This window comes from Leptonychotes weddellii, chromosome 4, assembly GCF_054177405.1.
Source record: "Leptonychotes weddellii isolate Sample4059 chromosome 4, ASM5417740v2, whole genome shotgun sequence".
NCBI lineage: Eukaryota > Metazoa > Chordata > Mammalia > Carnivora > Phocidae > Leptonychotes > Leptonychotes weddellii.
The window spans coordinates 127,047,244-127,062,407 of record NC_138372.1 but is presented as its reverse complement, the minus strand read 5'-3'; the positions used below and the strand labels follow the sequence as shown (position 1 = coordinate 127,062,407).

The following is a 15,164-nucleotide window of genomic DNA, read 5'->3' as shown; positions in this document are numbered from 1 at the left end:
TAGTTTCTTTTTTAAATTCAAAATCTTAGGAAAATATAAAGATTGAACTCATAATAACCACCAGAGAGAGCCAATGTTAGTATTTGGCAACAATCATTCTAAGTATTTTTCTTTGCAATGAGGGAGAAAAATGTCTCTATATATTTATAAAAATGGAGTTTATATTCATATTTTATAACATGCTATTTTCTACTTAAGTACTATATATCGTTTTGCTGAATAAATATGTAGATAAATCCATAACGCTCTAAAAACCACAAGTTCGTTGGCTTATGGCAAACTCATTTGGCAGCAAAACCTGACCTCAACTGATATGAGGTTATTTATAGCTTTTATTCATGCCACTGAATATGAATATTCATACATTTGGCCACAGAAACATGGTGCAAATGCCACATATAAAATTTTCACATTTTTTGTAGCAAAATGTGTGAATATTTGGCCCCAGTGGTTTAAGGATAAAGGATTATGAACCTGAATATATAACATCATGTGAATGGCTGCCAAGTATTCCACTGTATGGACATTTTCCCCCAACCAAAAACATCCAATGTTTTGCTATTATAAAACACTGTAATGAACATACTAATTTTTCTGCTAGGATATATATTTTTTAAGATTTTATTTATTTATTTGTCAGAGAGAGAGGGAGAGAGCACAAGCAGGGGAAACAGCAGGGAGAGGGAGAAGCAGGCTCCCAGCTGAGCAAGGAGCCCGATGCGGCACTCGATCCCAGGACGCTGGGATCATGACCTGAGCCAAAGGCAGACGCTTCACCGACTGAGCCACCCAGATGTCCCAGCTAGGATACTCTTTTTACATTAATTCTTAATGGTTCTTTCTCCGTTGAGGATAGAACCTAAGTCAGACAGATCAGGAGTATTTTTCCCAGTTTGTAGTCTGCCTTTAACTTTGTTTAAAATATATTTCCTTTTATAGTTTTCAGTATTAATGAATGTGAACAAATAAAATTTCTGTCATGATTTCTGCCTCTGCTGCCTTGCTCAGCCTTCCTCACTGCAAGATTATAAACAATTCACACATATTTATTCCTAGAACGTTCAAGGTTTGATTTTGATATTAAACTTCTAATTCATCCAGAGAGAGTTTAGGAGTAGGCTATGAAACAGAAACTGCTACTCTCCACCTGTATTCATTCTCTCCCTTCTTAATAATGGAACACCTGAGCTAGAGACCACACTAGCTCTATCTATTCCAGCATCTCTGGGCTGCGTGTGGCCAGGTGGTGGCTAGATTCTGGTCAGGAAAATGTGAGTAGAAGTGGTTGTCAGTTACTTCTGAATCACGATGCCCCTAGGAGGGAAGGCACTGTACTCCCTCCCAGTTGCCTTTCTCCTCCTCCCACTGACCAGACAAGATGAGAAACACAGAGTTGCCTTGGACCCAGGGGTGGAATCTATGACTTGACTATGGTAGAACTGCCCTATCAGTCCTCTACAATCTCTAGACTTGCAACATGAAAGAGAAATAAACCTCTCTGGGTAAATGCATTTTGTTTTGGAGGTGTCCATTCCAGCAGTTTGTCTATACTCTATACAAAATAGTATCCTAACAGGGGCACCTGGCTGGCTCAGTTGGTGGAGCAAGCGACTCTTGATCTCAAGGTTGTGAGTTGGAGACCCAGGTTGGTGTAGAGATTACTTCAACATAAAATCTTAAAAAAAAATAGTACCTTAACATATACTGGTATGAGTATGAATTAAGGATTCAAATTCACTTCTTGTCTGGTTTAGCAGCTGTGACAACTCCTTTTCCCTAAAATGTCATCTCTGTCACATACTAAGTTCACGTACACACTAGGGTCTATTTCAAGACTTCCTGCTTTGTTCTACTGGTCATGTACTAGTTCTGTAATATTAATTAATATAGCTTTAAAATGAGTTTTAATATCTGCAAACTCCCCTCTTTTTTTTCCTGAAAAATTTCTTGGCTTTTCTGATTCATTTTTCCCCTCTAGAAAATTTTAAAAATCATTTTAGCATGGCACCATTGCCATTTTGATTAGAATTGATTAATTTGGGGAGAAATTTTGTATCTTACATCATTAGGACATCTGCCTATCTAGAATCACTGTGTATCTCTCCACTTAAACAAGTTTTTCTTTGTCCCTTAGTACAACTTTGTAGTTTCCCCTTACTAAAGATCCTAGACCTCTTAATGAATTCATTCTCATTTTTTATTGCATTATGAATTGTGATCTTGTATCTGCTGTAATTTCTTGAATTGGTTATTGCTGGCTAGTGAGAAATTGCTGATTTTTTAAATTTTATGTTGTATCTGACCACCTTTCTGAAGTCTCAGTACTTTCTAATATTTTTTTACTTGATTATTTTAGGTTTGAATTCATTCCTTACAGGTTTCTAGAATTTACATATGAAACTGTCTTGGCCTGGTGCCCTTGTGAGGAGTGGCTCTTTGACTAGCTATTCCATTCCTTCCATGGTTCCAGGTCTACTCAGGCTCTTTGAATCAACTCTGGTAATTTAAAGCTTTCCTCCCCCCCAACAAAAATAATCCTTTAATCCAGATTTTCCAATATAATAAAGTTTTACATAGTATTAACTTTTAATTTTAAATGTCTTTTCTTGAATTTATGCTTATAATCTCTGTCTCATTACCAATATTCTATGCATGTTTTCTCTTTCTTGGGGGTCAGCATTGGCAGATTTACCTGAGTTTTGTTGAACTTGCAAAGAATCATCTCTTCATTTAATTTATTCATTTAGTGGGGTTTTTTAAACTTTCCAAGTCCCTATTTTCAGTGCTTAGAAGAAATCAGCACAGTACATAATACAGCTTGGAAAGCATGTCTCTGGAGCAGACAGCCCAGATTCAATTCTGTCTCTGCCAGTTATCAGCTGAGCGACCCTAGACAAGTTAACTCCCTATGCCTCAGTTTTTTCATCTGTACACCGTGGATGATAATGGATGATAATAGTACCTGTGTCACAGCAAAGTATGAGGATTAGGTGAGTATCATGTAGAAACTATATTAAATTGTGCCTGACACATAATAGCTAATGTATGGGTAGAATCTGCTATTATGTTATATCTTTTTCTTCTTATTCTTTAATTTTATTTTATTGGAAAGCTAGTTCATTTACATTCGATTTTTCTTGTTTAAAAATAAAGGCATATAAAGCCAGAAATTTTCCTCTATAAAGATAGGACCACACTGTATGTTAACTACCTAAAATTTTAAAAAATTTTAAAAAGATAGAACCACGTATAGTCTTCTTGGTGCCCCTTATTTCTAGATAGTCTGTTATACTTCAATTTCCTCTTTGATCTAAGAACTACTTAAGATTTTTTTATTTCCATATGGTAAATTTTATTTTAGTTATCTTTTTTGTTATTAACTTCTAGGTGGCAGTCTGATAAAGTAACCCTGTAATTTTTTAATTTTTTATATAAGCCCCATTATAATTGTGTTACTTTAAAATTTTATTATATTTCTATTTTCAGTTGAAATACTTTGATACTCTATTATAATCAAACATGTCCATGGTTATATTTTTCATTTTGGATTATGTAACAAAGTTTTCTATAAAATAATTTTTTATTATATTTAACGAGTTTTGTCTTAAATTCTACTAGGCTGATATCGGAATTGCCACCTTTGGTTTAGATTTGTTTGCATTTGCCTGGAAAGTTTACCTCTTTTAATGTCATAGCAGATTAATGAAAAGCTCCAACAATATATGTAAGGGCTTTTATCATAAAGTAATAGGCAAAGACAAGTGAAAATTTATACAGTGCCCTAAGAGATACAGAACAAAAAATTATTAATGCGGACTTTTTTTTCTATTGTTTGGTAAACCTTCAAGAGGGCCTATTTAATCTATTCAAAAATCTATACATTGAGAATCTATTCAAAATATTTTATAGCAATTAGGTCAAGTTATCTTTTAGCACTTAATCAAAGTTGCCATTAAGAAAATAATTTGAGGGGCTCCTGGGTGGCTTAGTCGGTTAAGCATCCAACTCTCGATTTTGGCTCAAGTCATGATCTCAGGGTCATGAGATCCAGTCCCAAGTGGTGCTCCACACTCAGCAGGGAGTCTGCTTGGGATTCTCTCTGGCCCTTCCCCCCACTTCCGTGCTCTCTCTCTCTCACTTTCTCTCAAATAAATAAATCTCAAAAAAAAGAAAAAAGAATACAATTTGAGAGTGACTGCCAAGAAACAGACATGTTAATACATAGTGTCTACAAATGTTTACAAAATGTGTCATCTGGACTTCAATCACACAGATAACTTATCCCTAATAAGTAAACCCCAAGGAAACAGTTGACTCCAGTCAGCTATTAAATATACAAGCTATATATAATACATTATAACTGATCACAGCTAGAGGTAAGAGGTCAAAAGTAAACCCTAAGACTGTCACAAAGAGAAAACTAGAAAAGATAACACAAAAGAAATTTTAGGGAGAAAATTACCCCCACCGTACCCTCTCCCCTGCCCCCAGTCAACCCCAGCGGCCTTATCACCACCAACTCTATCAGAGTACTAGCAGATGAAACAGAAACTGCCCTTTCTGGGGAATTATAAAAACAAATATTTTAGTCATACTCACGTATCATAATCTTGAATGACCAGTCCCACAGACCAGATAGCAGTCAAATACTCATTAACACCATTGGGGCTGATGTAATGAAGGGAGTCAGGAGACCTTGGGTCACCATTAGAGCCGGTGAAGTCCACACCCACCTGCCAAAGAACAATCACAGCCCTTACTAAGGAGAAGCCATATGCTCAATATCCAGGAGACAAACATTCATCCCAGAGCCTGCTGCTGCCATTTCCTAACAAATGCCCGGGCCTACCAGTATTTACACAGACAATTAAACAATTAAAGCTTCAGCCTGAAACAACCTGCTATTCATATTTTTTCTAGATGACTCAAATCCATGAATTATTACACCAAGACATAGGGCTTGTTTTGCAGGTTGTTTGACTAACGCTTTCTATAATTTAAATTACTCTAGGACTTATCTGCTTTCCATCAGAAGGAACAGGTCTTATCAACAAAGTTGAAGGCTTCATGATGAACTTAGACAACCTGTCTGAGGAGATCACACTAAACAGCTTGTGTAAATTTCAAAGTCAGTTTTACAGGAAAAGAAAGAACACTGCAAAACGGTAGGAGAAAGTAACATGTTACAGCCTACTTTGAAAAAGTCAGTGTTACTTACAGTAAAATTCAGCTGACATCCTCCCATGATATAGTCAAGGAATGTGCATTCCACTGTAATCTAAAAACAAATAGCAAACTGTTAAAATCAAAAATCTCTTACTGAGGTACCTGGGTGGCTGAGTCAGTTGAGCATCTGACTCTTGGTTTTGGCTCAGGTCATGATCTCCCGGTCATGGGATCGAGCCCCACAACAGGCTCTGCAGTCTCTGCACTCAGCGAGGAGTCTGCTTAGGATTCTCTCTCCCTCTCCTTCTGCCCCTCACCCCCCCTTTAAAAATAAATAAACAAATCTTTTTTAAAAAATCTCTTACTATACAAGCAAGAGCTCTCTGGCATATATTTTTAACAGTTTAGAAACTGAACAGAACATGATATAAGCAGGTGGATACCACCCTAGCATTTGAGTTTAAGTATCCCTGCCCCTACTTGTCATAAATCTGTTAAGATTTTACTTTGAGATAATTAAAGCAATGTTAAGATTAGAATTTTTTAAAGATTTATTTATTTTAGAGAGAGAGAGAGCATGAGCAGGGGGGAAGGGCATAGGGAGAGGGAGACACAGAGAGAGAGAGAGAAGCAGACTCCCTCTGAGCGGGGAACCCAAACTGGGGCTCGATCTCATGACCCCGATATCATGACCTGAGCTGAAATCAACAGTTGGACACTCAACCGACTGAACCACCCAGGCGCCCCTAAGATTAGAATATTAATGGCCAAAGATGAAATATACTTACTTTAAATTTTAAGAAACTAGTAATGAGTCTAATATGTTGAGAGCTGATAATAATCAAGATTTTTAAAAAAAACAAAACCAAAAAAATCCATTTGTTTGTTGTAAGAAATCTCTTGAATTTTTCCCTCTATTTTTAATATCTCAACTTGAAATTATGACCAGGATAGATGCATTGGGTCAGATCATTTCCACTAATGCCCTGGGAAAATACCATGATGTTTCACATTTCCTAAAAATAAGGAAAAAACTTTAATATTCTTTGTCTTTTGCTAAAAAGTTGTCAAACCTTAGAAGCAAAGTTACTTGAAAGATTTCTTTACTTTGCCTACTCTCTTCTTTTCCCTAAGGGTGTCCAGATGATCATATAATTTTCAACTGCCCAAAATTCAATTCACATTTCCTAAAATAAGGAAAAACTTTAATATTCTTTGTCTAGTTTAATATATACCATATTGAAAAAAGAACTTGAAATGTGATCTCATTATACTATAAATGGTTAACATCAACTAACCTCACACTGTTTCACACTGATAACACCTGAATTCTTGTAGCTTTTCTTCTTTTGCCTCTTTTTTTCATTTATGCATTCAAATTCCACCTGTAGGAAGAAAAGACAAAATATTAATTCTTACTAGTGATATAAAAAATGCCAATGTTGGGGCGCCTGGGTGGCTCAGCCAACGGTTAAGCATCTGCCTTCGGCTCAGGTCATGATCCCAGGATCCTGGGATCGAGCCCTGCGTCAGGCCCCCTGCTCATGCTTGTGTGTGCCTGTGTGCTCTCTGTCTCTCTCTGAAATAAATGAAATCTTTTTAAAAATGCCAATGTGAATTTAAATGAATGGCTTTTTTCTCTTGTAACCAAATTACCTGTTGATGTAGGTCTGTTGCAAAATACAATTTTGAAATAATTACATAATAAAGTATGTGAAATATTTATCATTGAAATTTCCAAAAGGCATCCCTAAGATTGTATACCTTTTAAAATAGTTCCTAATTATAGATTTTGCCTCTGTAGATGATTTCCTTGCAAATGCTCCAAGTAGCATTCTTTATTTTTTATAATAAGGGAAATAAAATATTACTCCAAGCCATTACTTTCAGAAAGAACAAAAATATGCTGCTTAGAAAAGAAGGAAAAAACCTACCACCAGAAAACAGAAATATATGGAGCCTGTGTGGTAAAATATGCAAAGATCATCTCTTTCCCCTGGGGATACTTTTAGGAATAGAACTTAATATCTTACATCTTCTTTTCAGTATAGTTCCTTTCCCCAAATAGAAGGATCTTCTTTTCCACCTCCAAGCCATCTATCTATATGTAAGGCTGGGCTCAATCTGCCCTCCTCTATAACATAAGCTACTGTTCCAGTGTTCTATCTCCATTCATCTCTTTAAACTTCTACAACCATATAAAATTAGTTACATAGTTTGTGTTAACCTCAATTGTTTCATTTCATTAATTTTGTTTCATACCTAAGATATAATCACCTCCAAATTATACCTTCAAATTTTCCCTATCGTGATCAACTCATTGAACACTTGATGAGTCACCTTTTCTGATTAATAGAAGGTAACTTAGATACCTTAGACAGAGTCATTGCTAATTTTCTAAGAATCAAACATTAAAAGGTACAATAGATACAATGATAAAAAACAAAATCATGTTAAACGAATTCTTTGGTAGTTCAGGATCCTGCCAGAATCTTAGTCATCATCATAAATATTAACTACTGAATATATGAAATGCGGAAAAGTCCTAAAGAGAATTCTCACTGGTAACAGGCTGTGTTACTTCAATTCATTTATTCCCACTTCGACAGAGTGTATACCCAGTAGCAGGCACTGTTCTAGGCACTGAAAACACAGAGATAAGATATGGCCCTGCCTTTGAAAAACTTGAGTGGGTAAACATTGTCACTGCAGCAACATTAAAAGCCCCATTCTGTCATGGAGAAGGGAAGGATCAAGATAGCTGGATTTAGAAAAACTCTACATGACCCATAAGGTATTATAAAGTTAGTTGTTCATTATCTTCTAAAAGCAGGTCATTTACTAATTCTGCAAGATAGTGACAAAGTGAAATTACTGAAACGACAATCCAGACCACTCATCATATTTAGTTCTTTTAGGTAGCTTGTTTGAGTTGGGCTGTTCAGATTTTTAGCATTTTCCATTAGTTCTGCTTTTAAAAAAAATTATTTAAATAGGATAATTACAGCTAGATATTACAGCTACAGAATTTTGCTATTTTAATTCAAAAACTCTTAATTCAAAGCTAATACAATTTTTGCACTTAAACCATTAGATATGATTTTAAAAGCCTTTCCTACTTCACACATGCATTTCTGTACAGGCTACTTTTAGCACCTGCCCTTTGTGACCAGGGAGTAGGGACAGGGCTATAAATCTCTATGTGACCTACTGAAAATTCTCATCTCATTGTATTTGTTTAAAACTCATTTCTCGCCATTACTTAACCCAAATGGCTCATAAGTGTTATTTATTTATTTAGTATTTAAGTTTTGATCTAAAACTATCAGTATCTTCTCTTAAATTTACCTCACTTAAATGACGAGGTAAAAAAAAACCTCACCTAACCATAACCTCTTATCTCTTAAACCCCATGTTTCTGTTTTCAAAAGCAAAGGCCGTATATATGAACATTATGCAGGTCTCTAAGCATGTAATAAACAATTCATATTATTCATATTATTCTGTTATAAAAAGAATTAACAGCTAATCTCATTCAAACTAGAAAGGAAATAAGGTGGAGCAATTGATAAGTTTTACTCATAAAATTCTCCAAAATAGTTTTTAGCCACCTAGGTTTGAGAGACAGAAAAGTTTCAGAAGCACTCTTAGAAATATGTTAGGATGCTAAATAATAAACTGAATGTAGTTAAGGCACATGAATGATCTTAACAAAATTAATGCCATTAGATGGAGGCTTAATATTATATCATTTGAAATACCATCATTATATTTTTATCCTTCCCTTTGGTGAAAACAAGTCAGAGAGAAAAGCCAGAGGCAGATTGTACATTTATGTACACAGTTCAAGCCCAGGTATTTATCTAGTGTGGTAGAACTTAATTATTATGACCAACAAAATGCCAAATGCTTTAAAACTAGGGATTTTCAATCAAACCATATATGTTGTCTGAAGCTAAAGGAAACCAAACCTCTAATTTTTTTTTAAGATTTTATTTATTTATTTGACAGAGAGAGAGATAGCGAGAGCAGGAGCACAAGCAGGGGGAGTAGGAGAGGGAGAAGCAGGCTTCCCGTGGAGCAGCGAGCCCGATGTGGGGCTTGATCCCAGAACCCCAGGATCATGACCTGAGCCAAAGGCAGATGCTTAACGACTGAGCCACCCAGGTGCCCCCAAACCTCTAATTTTAAATGTAAACTTATACCCCCAAGTACGGATTTTGGATCATCCAACTACTACACATATAAGATCCACAGATTTCAGAACATTTTGTAACACAGAGTAAAAACATGGCAAACTGTTTACTATACCAAGGAAAAAAATGAAATAATAAGTACATGGCCAAACAGTAAAGTACATTCAAGTGACAAAGATTCAACTTACAGGTGAATTTCTGGAGGCTTCTTTCAGTTTTGTCATGGTGGTTTGAAATGTTCCAATGAGATCATGTGACCCATCATTATCATAATCATAGCACTCTACCTAGAATTAAGTATCATAAAAATATATAAAAATCAACCTCATTTTATTTAAAAGGATTGACTGCAATAAATGGGACTTATCAAGAAGTACCCTATTAATTTAAAAAAGTGAAAATGTTTAATAGGAGAAGTAGGAACTAACTTCCTGGAGGATTAATACTGAAATACTTTCAAACCCCAGCGATCCTTGGAATGGGGCTCTAGGATAGATCATAGGCAGATGAAAAATGCAAATACCGTTTAAATTCCACATTAAGCAGTTTCCAGTTCATCTATCATGCCCTTTATAAAAGCTGATAAAATCAAAATGGAATTACACCTTCTTTCTCATTCACTTCTTTACTTTGTTATCACTATACAATGACTAAAAGCCATCATCTGCAAGAAGAAAGGATGTCAGTATCCTAGACAACTAAAACTTGTGTAATCAAATTCTAGATGATTTAGAAATATGGCAAATGTATTTCATTAGCTGCAATCTGGTAAGGCTAGGCTTGTATTCAGAGTTAGACATGATAAAGTCAGATTTGCATCCTAAAAATCACAACTCTTAGAATGAAAAAGAAAATTAGAGGAAAAGAGTACTTCATCCACTGAGAAGGTATCCAGACTGGGTCATATATTAACTCTATTTCCATGTAAGGGTGAATTCTATTCCTATCTATGGCTCTCATCAAATGCTTGTTCTTTCTTAAAGCAGACAGAAGAGAGCTGAGAGTACTTGATGTGCATGTAGCTTTGTGCCAAGTTGACAGCATAGCCAGAGGGTAAATATTCACAAGAATACCTCATTATTCATTGCAATGAGAATATTAAGGTGGTGTGAACTGTTAGCAGAGGTGTTCATTGTGATCATTGAATAACCAGTGTTTTTATAGTGCATTGTAATTTCAGAACAGATTATCTCATTTCTGCAAAAATTTATTATGTGCACTTCACACATTATCTACATAGGCTTGTGAAGTAGGCAAAGGAATTAAATAGTGTTAGAAGATGATATGTTTTTTTACTTTTATTTATTTATTTGAGAGAGAGTGAGAGTGAAAGAGCACAAGCACGGGGGGTGGGTGGGTAGGGAACAGCAGAGGGAGAGGCAGATGCAGACTCCCCATTGAGCAGGGAGCCCAATGCGGGGCTCGATCCCAGGACCCTGGGATCATGACCTGAGCCGAAGGCAGACGCTTAACGGACTGAGCCACCCAGGAGCCCCAGAAGATGGTATGTTTTATTTGGTAACCAACATAGGTAAAATAAAGCTGTTCTAAGGACACTTTTGAATTCTTCTAGAGATTTAAAATAAAATCCTGTAACTGAGAGTATTTGCCAAGAGAGTATCCTTTACAAAGTTATATTAACTGCCAAGTTAAAATGCCTAGGGTTTATGTGTTCACCAAGCAAAGTGATTTATTTTCTTTGCAGTTCTATGAGAAGTGAACTGTGTGCCTATCATAACAGGAAGTGTTTCATTCCTTACTAATATTTTCATTATTATTCCAGGGAGACTAAAAATCAATCAATAAAGACAAGGTCTAGAATTGCAATTTTGAGTAACTGTAAAAGACTTTTATTTGTTGTAAACAGTTTGGTCACTGACCAATTATGACCCTTTGATTCTTGCCTCATATATCTGATATTTAATTTTTAAACCAAAGTCCCTTTATCTGACTCTTCAAACTGTGAGGGGAAAAGAAAATCAATGATCTTACTAATTTTTTTCTAGAGAAAGTAAAATTAAGATAAAGCCAAAGCAATCTTAATATTTTCATGATTTCACTTTTTAATAGATTTTTTTTTAATTATGGAAAACAGATTTTTTTTTTTTTGAAGTAAGCTCTATACCCAACGTGGGGCTTGAACTCACCACCCTGGGATCAAGAGTAGCATGCTCTACTAACTGAGCCAGTCAGGTGCCCCTGAACTTTGCACTTTAGATTTGCATTCAGGAAACTCCAACTTCTATCTAAGACAAGATCAAGCTTTGATAAGGCCAATTTTATTTTTTAAAAAAGCATATGAACACCTAAAACCCTTCATATGGTTAGACTGACTAAGACTTCAGGGAATGTAAAAAGATTTTTAGGCTGGAATTTCTGATAGCTCACTCTAATAACTATATAGGAAAAATTCACTGTTGCCCCGTTGAAGACAAACGTTCGGTGCTAAAGAAAGATGTGATGCTGGCCTATGTTCAGATACAGTTTGAGGTAAATGATGTAATGATTTCTGTCATTTAATTTCTCTTCTCAAAAATTCAAAAGCTAGTACTATTGGCTTTTTTCAATACTGATACAGTATCAGCAGTGCTTGTGACATTGAAATATACACATATATACATATACACATATGTATATATGTAAAAGAATGCACACACCACACAATACCACATTCATTAAGGCATTCCCATTTTAGGCAAGGTGGCAACATGCATGATTATTTCTTTTACTCACTTGATCTTATGAGAATAATAATACATGCTGGAGTGATAACACTGGCACGTTCACACAGCAACAAAAAAACTACTGAGGATTCTGACTTTATCCTCTGCTCTAAAACTCTTTTCCACACCTCTAAACGATGTCCAAACACCAAGAGAATCACAGATGTATGACTTTGTGATATTGCAAAGAAATACAGCACTGAAGAAATAAAGACAGTCACGATGTGGCAAACCAAGTTGTGTATGGTTAAAACAAACTGAGCAAGTTTTAAGAACGGAAGACATTCATCAGAGAAAGCTCGGAAATCAGTTTACTTACTATAATAAAATAGCCCTGTAAGCATGCCACTGTGTGCAAAAAAAGTTTAAAAAACACTGTTTCATTGTTAACATATTATTACCAGCAATCAGTTATGGTTTAGGCATTTCTTTTCCCCAGCCTTTCCTGTTTCTCAGGTCTAATAAAGTTTCAACTTATTATTTTTAATGTGAAAAGCAAAAGTTCTAGATTTAGTATAACAATAGAAAGTAATTTTTAAAACTACTGTTCTACTATTTATTTTTTACCTAAATTTTCACTGCTGTTTAAAATAACACATAAATTGTACTTATATTAATTTTTAAAGTTCTCTGCCAACAGAGGACAAATTTTTTTGTATCTAAGGAATGAAGCCATTTTCAATGTAACAGTATCTGTGCTATGTATAATGGTTTATAAAACTTTCACTTTCATTAATTTAATCCTTCCCTTTTTGGTAATATAGACATTATTTTCTCTATTATATAAGTGAAGAAGTTAGATGACCTGCCCAAGATCCCTTACCTGGTTGAAGGCCTAAGCCTGACACGAAATCCTGTGCTCCATGCCATCACCTGTCCTGTTTTTACCATATTCATTACCAAAAGAAAACAAAAACAAAAACAAACTCCACTTCGGTTTGCTGACAAGTAAACACAAGAAGAGGCTTCTATCTGGAATCTTATGTAAAGAGACTCTAGGATAATGTGTCTTAAAAATAATAAATATTTTCTAACAAATGGCTACAAATTAAAACATTAAAAAAATTCTCAGACACATGCTACTTCCTGTTCCCACTCTGCTTTCCTAATACTTTATACTAAAGCCACCTAGAAGTTTTCAATGAATAATATCTTGCTCTGAAAATAAGCAATGGAAAATGCCACCACTATTCTCCTCTCTTGCTGATGGTAGAAGGAAGCTCTGAGTTTTTAGTCAAGTAAATCTGCTTTTATCTGCAAGGGGCACACCAAAGGCAAAGAGGGCAGTTAAAGGTTCCTGTTTGCAGAGCAAAGGAATCTTATTAAAGGGAGGAAAGATTTAAATTGGACATTTTTTTAAAAAATGAAGAGTAAAATAAAAATCATAATTTTTGATTAAGCACTAGGCGAACAGATCAGTCAAACATGTCTACCCTTCAAACTGACCATTTACTTACCAGAGACATTTCTATTTTAATATTCCTAAATACAAATAAAATTCAAACCTTACAGGTATCTATTAGATCATTTACTTCTATGAAATACTATCTAATCAACTAGTCTTATGAAAGACATGTATGTGTGTATATATAACATATATATAACTTTAAATTACCTTGATCGTTTTGTCCATATCTCCATAGCACAGGGAGTTAAGGGAGATTTTAAAAGGCCTCCAAACAGGATTCAAGTTATTTTTAACAACCTATAAAATGAAGATTCAAAGACTAGTTAGAAAAACATTCAGTCCCTTAATATTTTGCTCTTCCTTTTCCTAGATTCTTGCTACACTCTCACCCGTCATCCTTCACCTTTTCACCCAGTCAACTTTTTCAATGAAAAACTATCTAGGACAATATTATACAACTGTTAGAAGAAAAATGAGATAGATACATTCTGAGAAAAGAAAAGAAACTACTTGGAAAATATATTTCACCCATTACAAGGTAAACTTAGAAACTACAGATTGCTGCTTTTGTTGGAAACCAGGGTTTTCATTGCAGGACACAGAAGATTCAAATTTGGAATAAGAAAGGATGAGAAAGAACCTTGCTGGGTTGGACTTGAATGGAAGAAATAGTCTAAATTTGTGATTTAAAATTTTTGTAAATATACATACACATAATAAACACAAATACTCTATGTCCATCAAAAAGACATAAATGAAATGACATCTCAGTAGCTATGAGCATATCTAGCACTACTCCCTTAAAGGAATAGGGATCCAAGAGAAAGGGCCCATTCCAAACCTGGGACAGAGTGAGCATAAGGTGACCTGAGAATATACTTTATTATTTTTTTAAGATTTTATTTACTTATTTGACAGAGAAAGAGAGACAGCGAGAGAGGGAACACAAGCAGGGGGAGTGGGGGAGGGAGAAGCAGACACCCCGCTGAGTAGGGAGCCTGATGCAGGGCTCGATCCCAGGGCTCGATGACCTGAGCCGAAGGCAGATGCTTAACGACTGAGCCACCCAGGTGCCCCGAGAATATACTTTAATATAAAGTAAGAGAATGAGGGCACCTGGCTGGCTCAGTCAGAGAAGCATAATTGATCTCGGGGCCGTGAATTTAAGCCCCATGTTTGGTGTAGAGATTACTTAAAAAATAAATAAATAAATAAACTTTAAAAAAAACCTATAAATAAATAAATAAATAAATAAATAAATAAAAGAATGCTTAAATACTATGGGGTTATGTTAAAAGAACCCAGAATCCTTTTGATGTCGCTCTCCCTGGTCAAATCTGGATTAATTTGAACAGCAAAAATGATGACAGTAATGAATTATAACACAATGAATACACTGTGTTAACAGTCATGAGTCTACTAAAAATAAAAAAGGAAGCAAGAGGAGAGATGAAAGAGGAGTATCTGTTAACATATGTAAAGGGATGAAAGATTTAGAAAAAAATCACTATTTCATACCCCCTAATATAAAAATTGATTTAGGTATGGATCATCAATAGACAGGCAATATGCTAAAGAACAGTTTAATCATGCAGTCTCAAAGTATCACACCACAGATCACTTATTAATTACAAAGGGGAAAAAATGGGACTTTATCATGGCAAGATCTGG

General features: G+C 35.2%; 1 protein-coding gene across 2 annotated transcripts in view; it reads right to left on the bottom strand.

The window, feature by feature from the left end:
• The window catches only part of CPNE3 (copine 3), a 48,858-nt gene that overhangs the window by 9,824 nt on the left and 23,870 nt on the right, over positions 1-15,164 (bottom strand). For both annotated transcript variants that reach the window (XM_031024886.2, XM_081816215.1), the window contains 5 exons: positions 13,701-13,790; positions 9,551-9,649; positions 6,465-6,551; positions 5,219-5,278; positions 4,600-4,733 (listed from right to left, as the gene is read on the bottom strand). In XM_031024886.2, the coding sequence (XP_030880746.1) occupies positions 4,600-4,733; positions 5,219-5,278; positions 6,465-6,551; positions 9,551-9,649; positions 13,701-13,790 (470 nt within the window). The remainder of the gene's footprint in view (positions 1-4,599; positions 4,734-5,218; positions 5,279-6,464; positions 6,552-9,550; positions 9,650-13,700; positions 13,791-15,164) is intronic.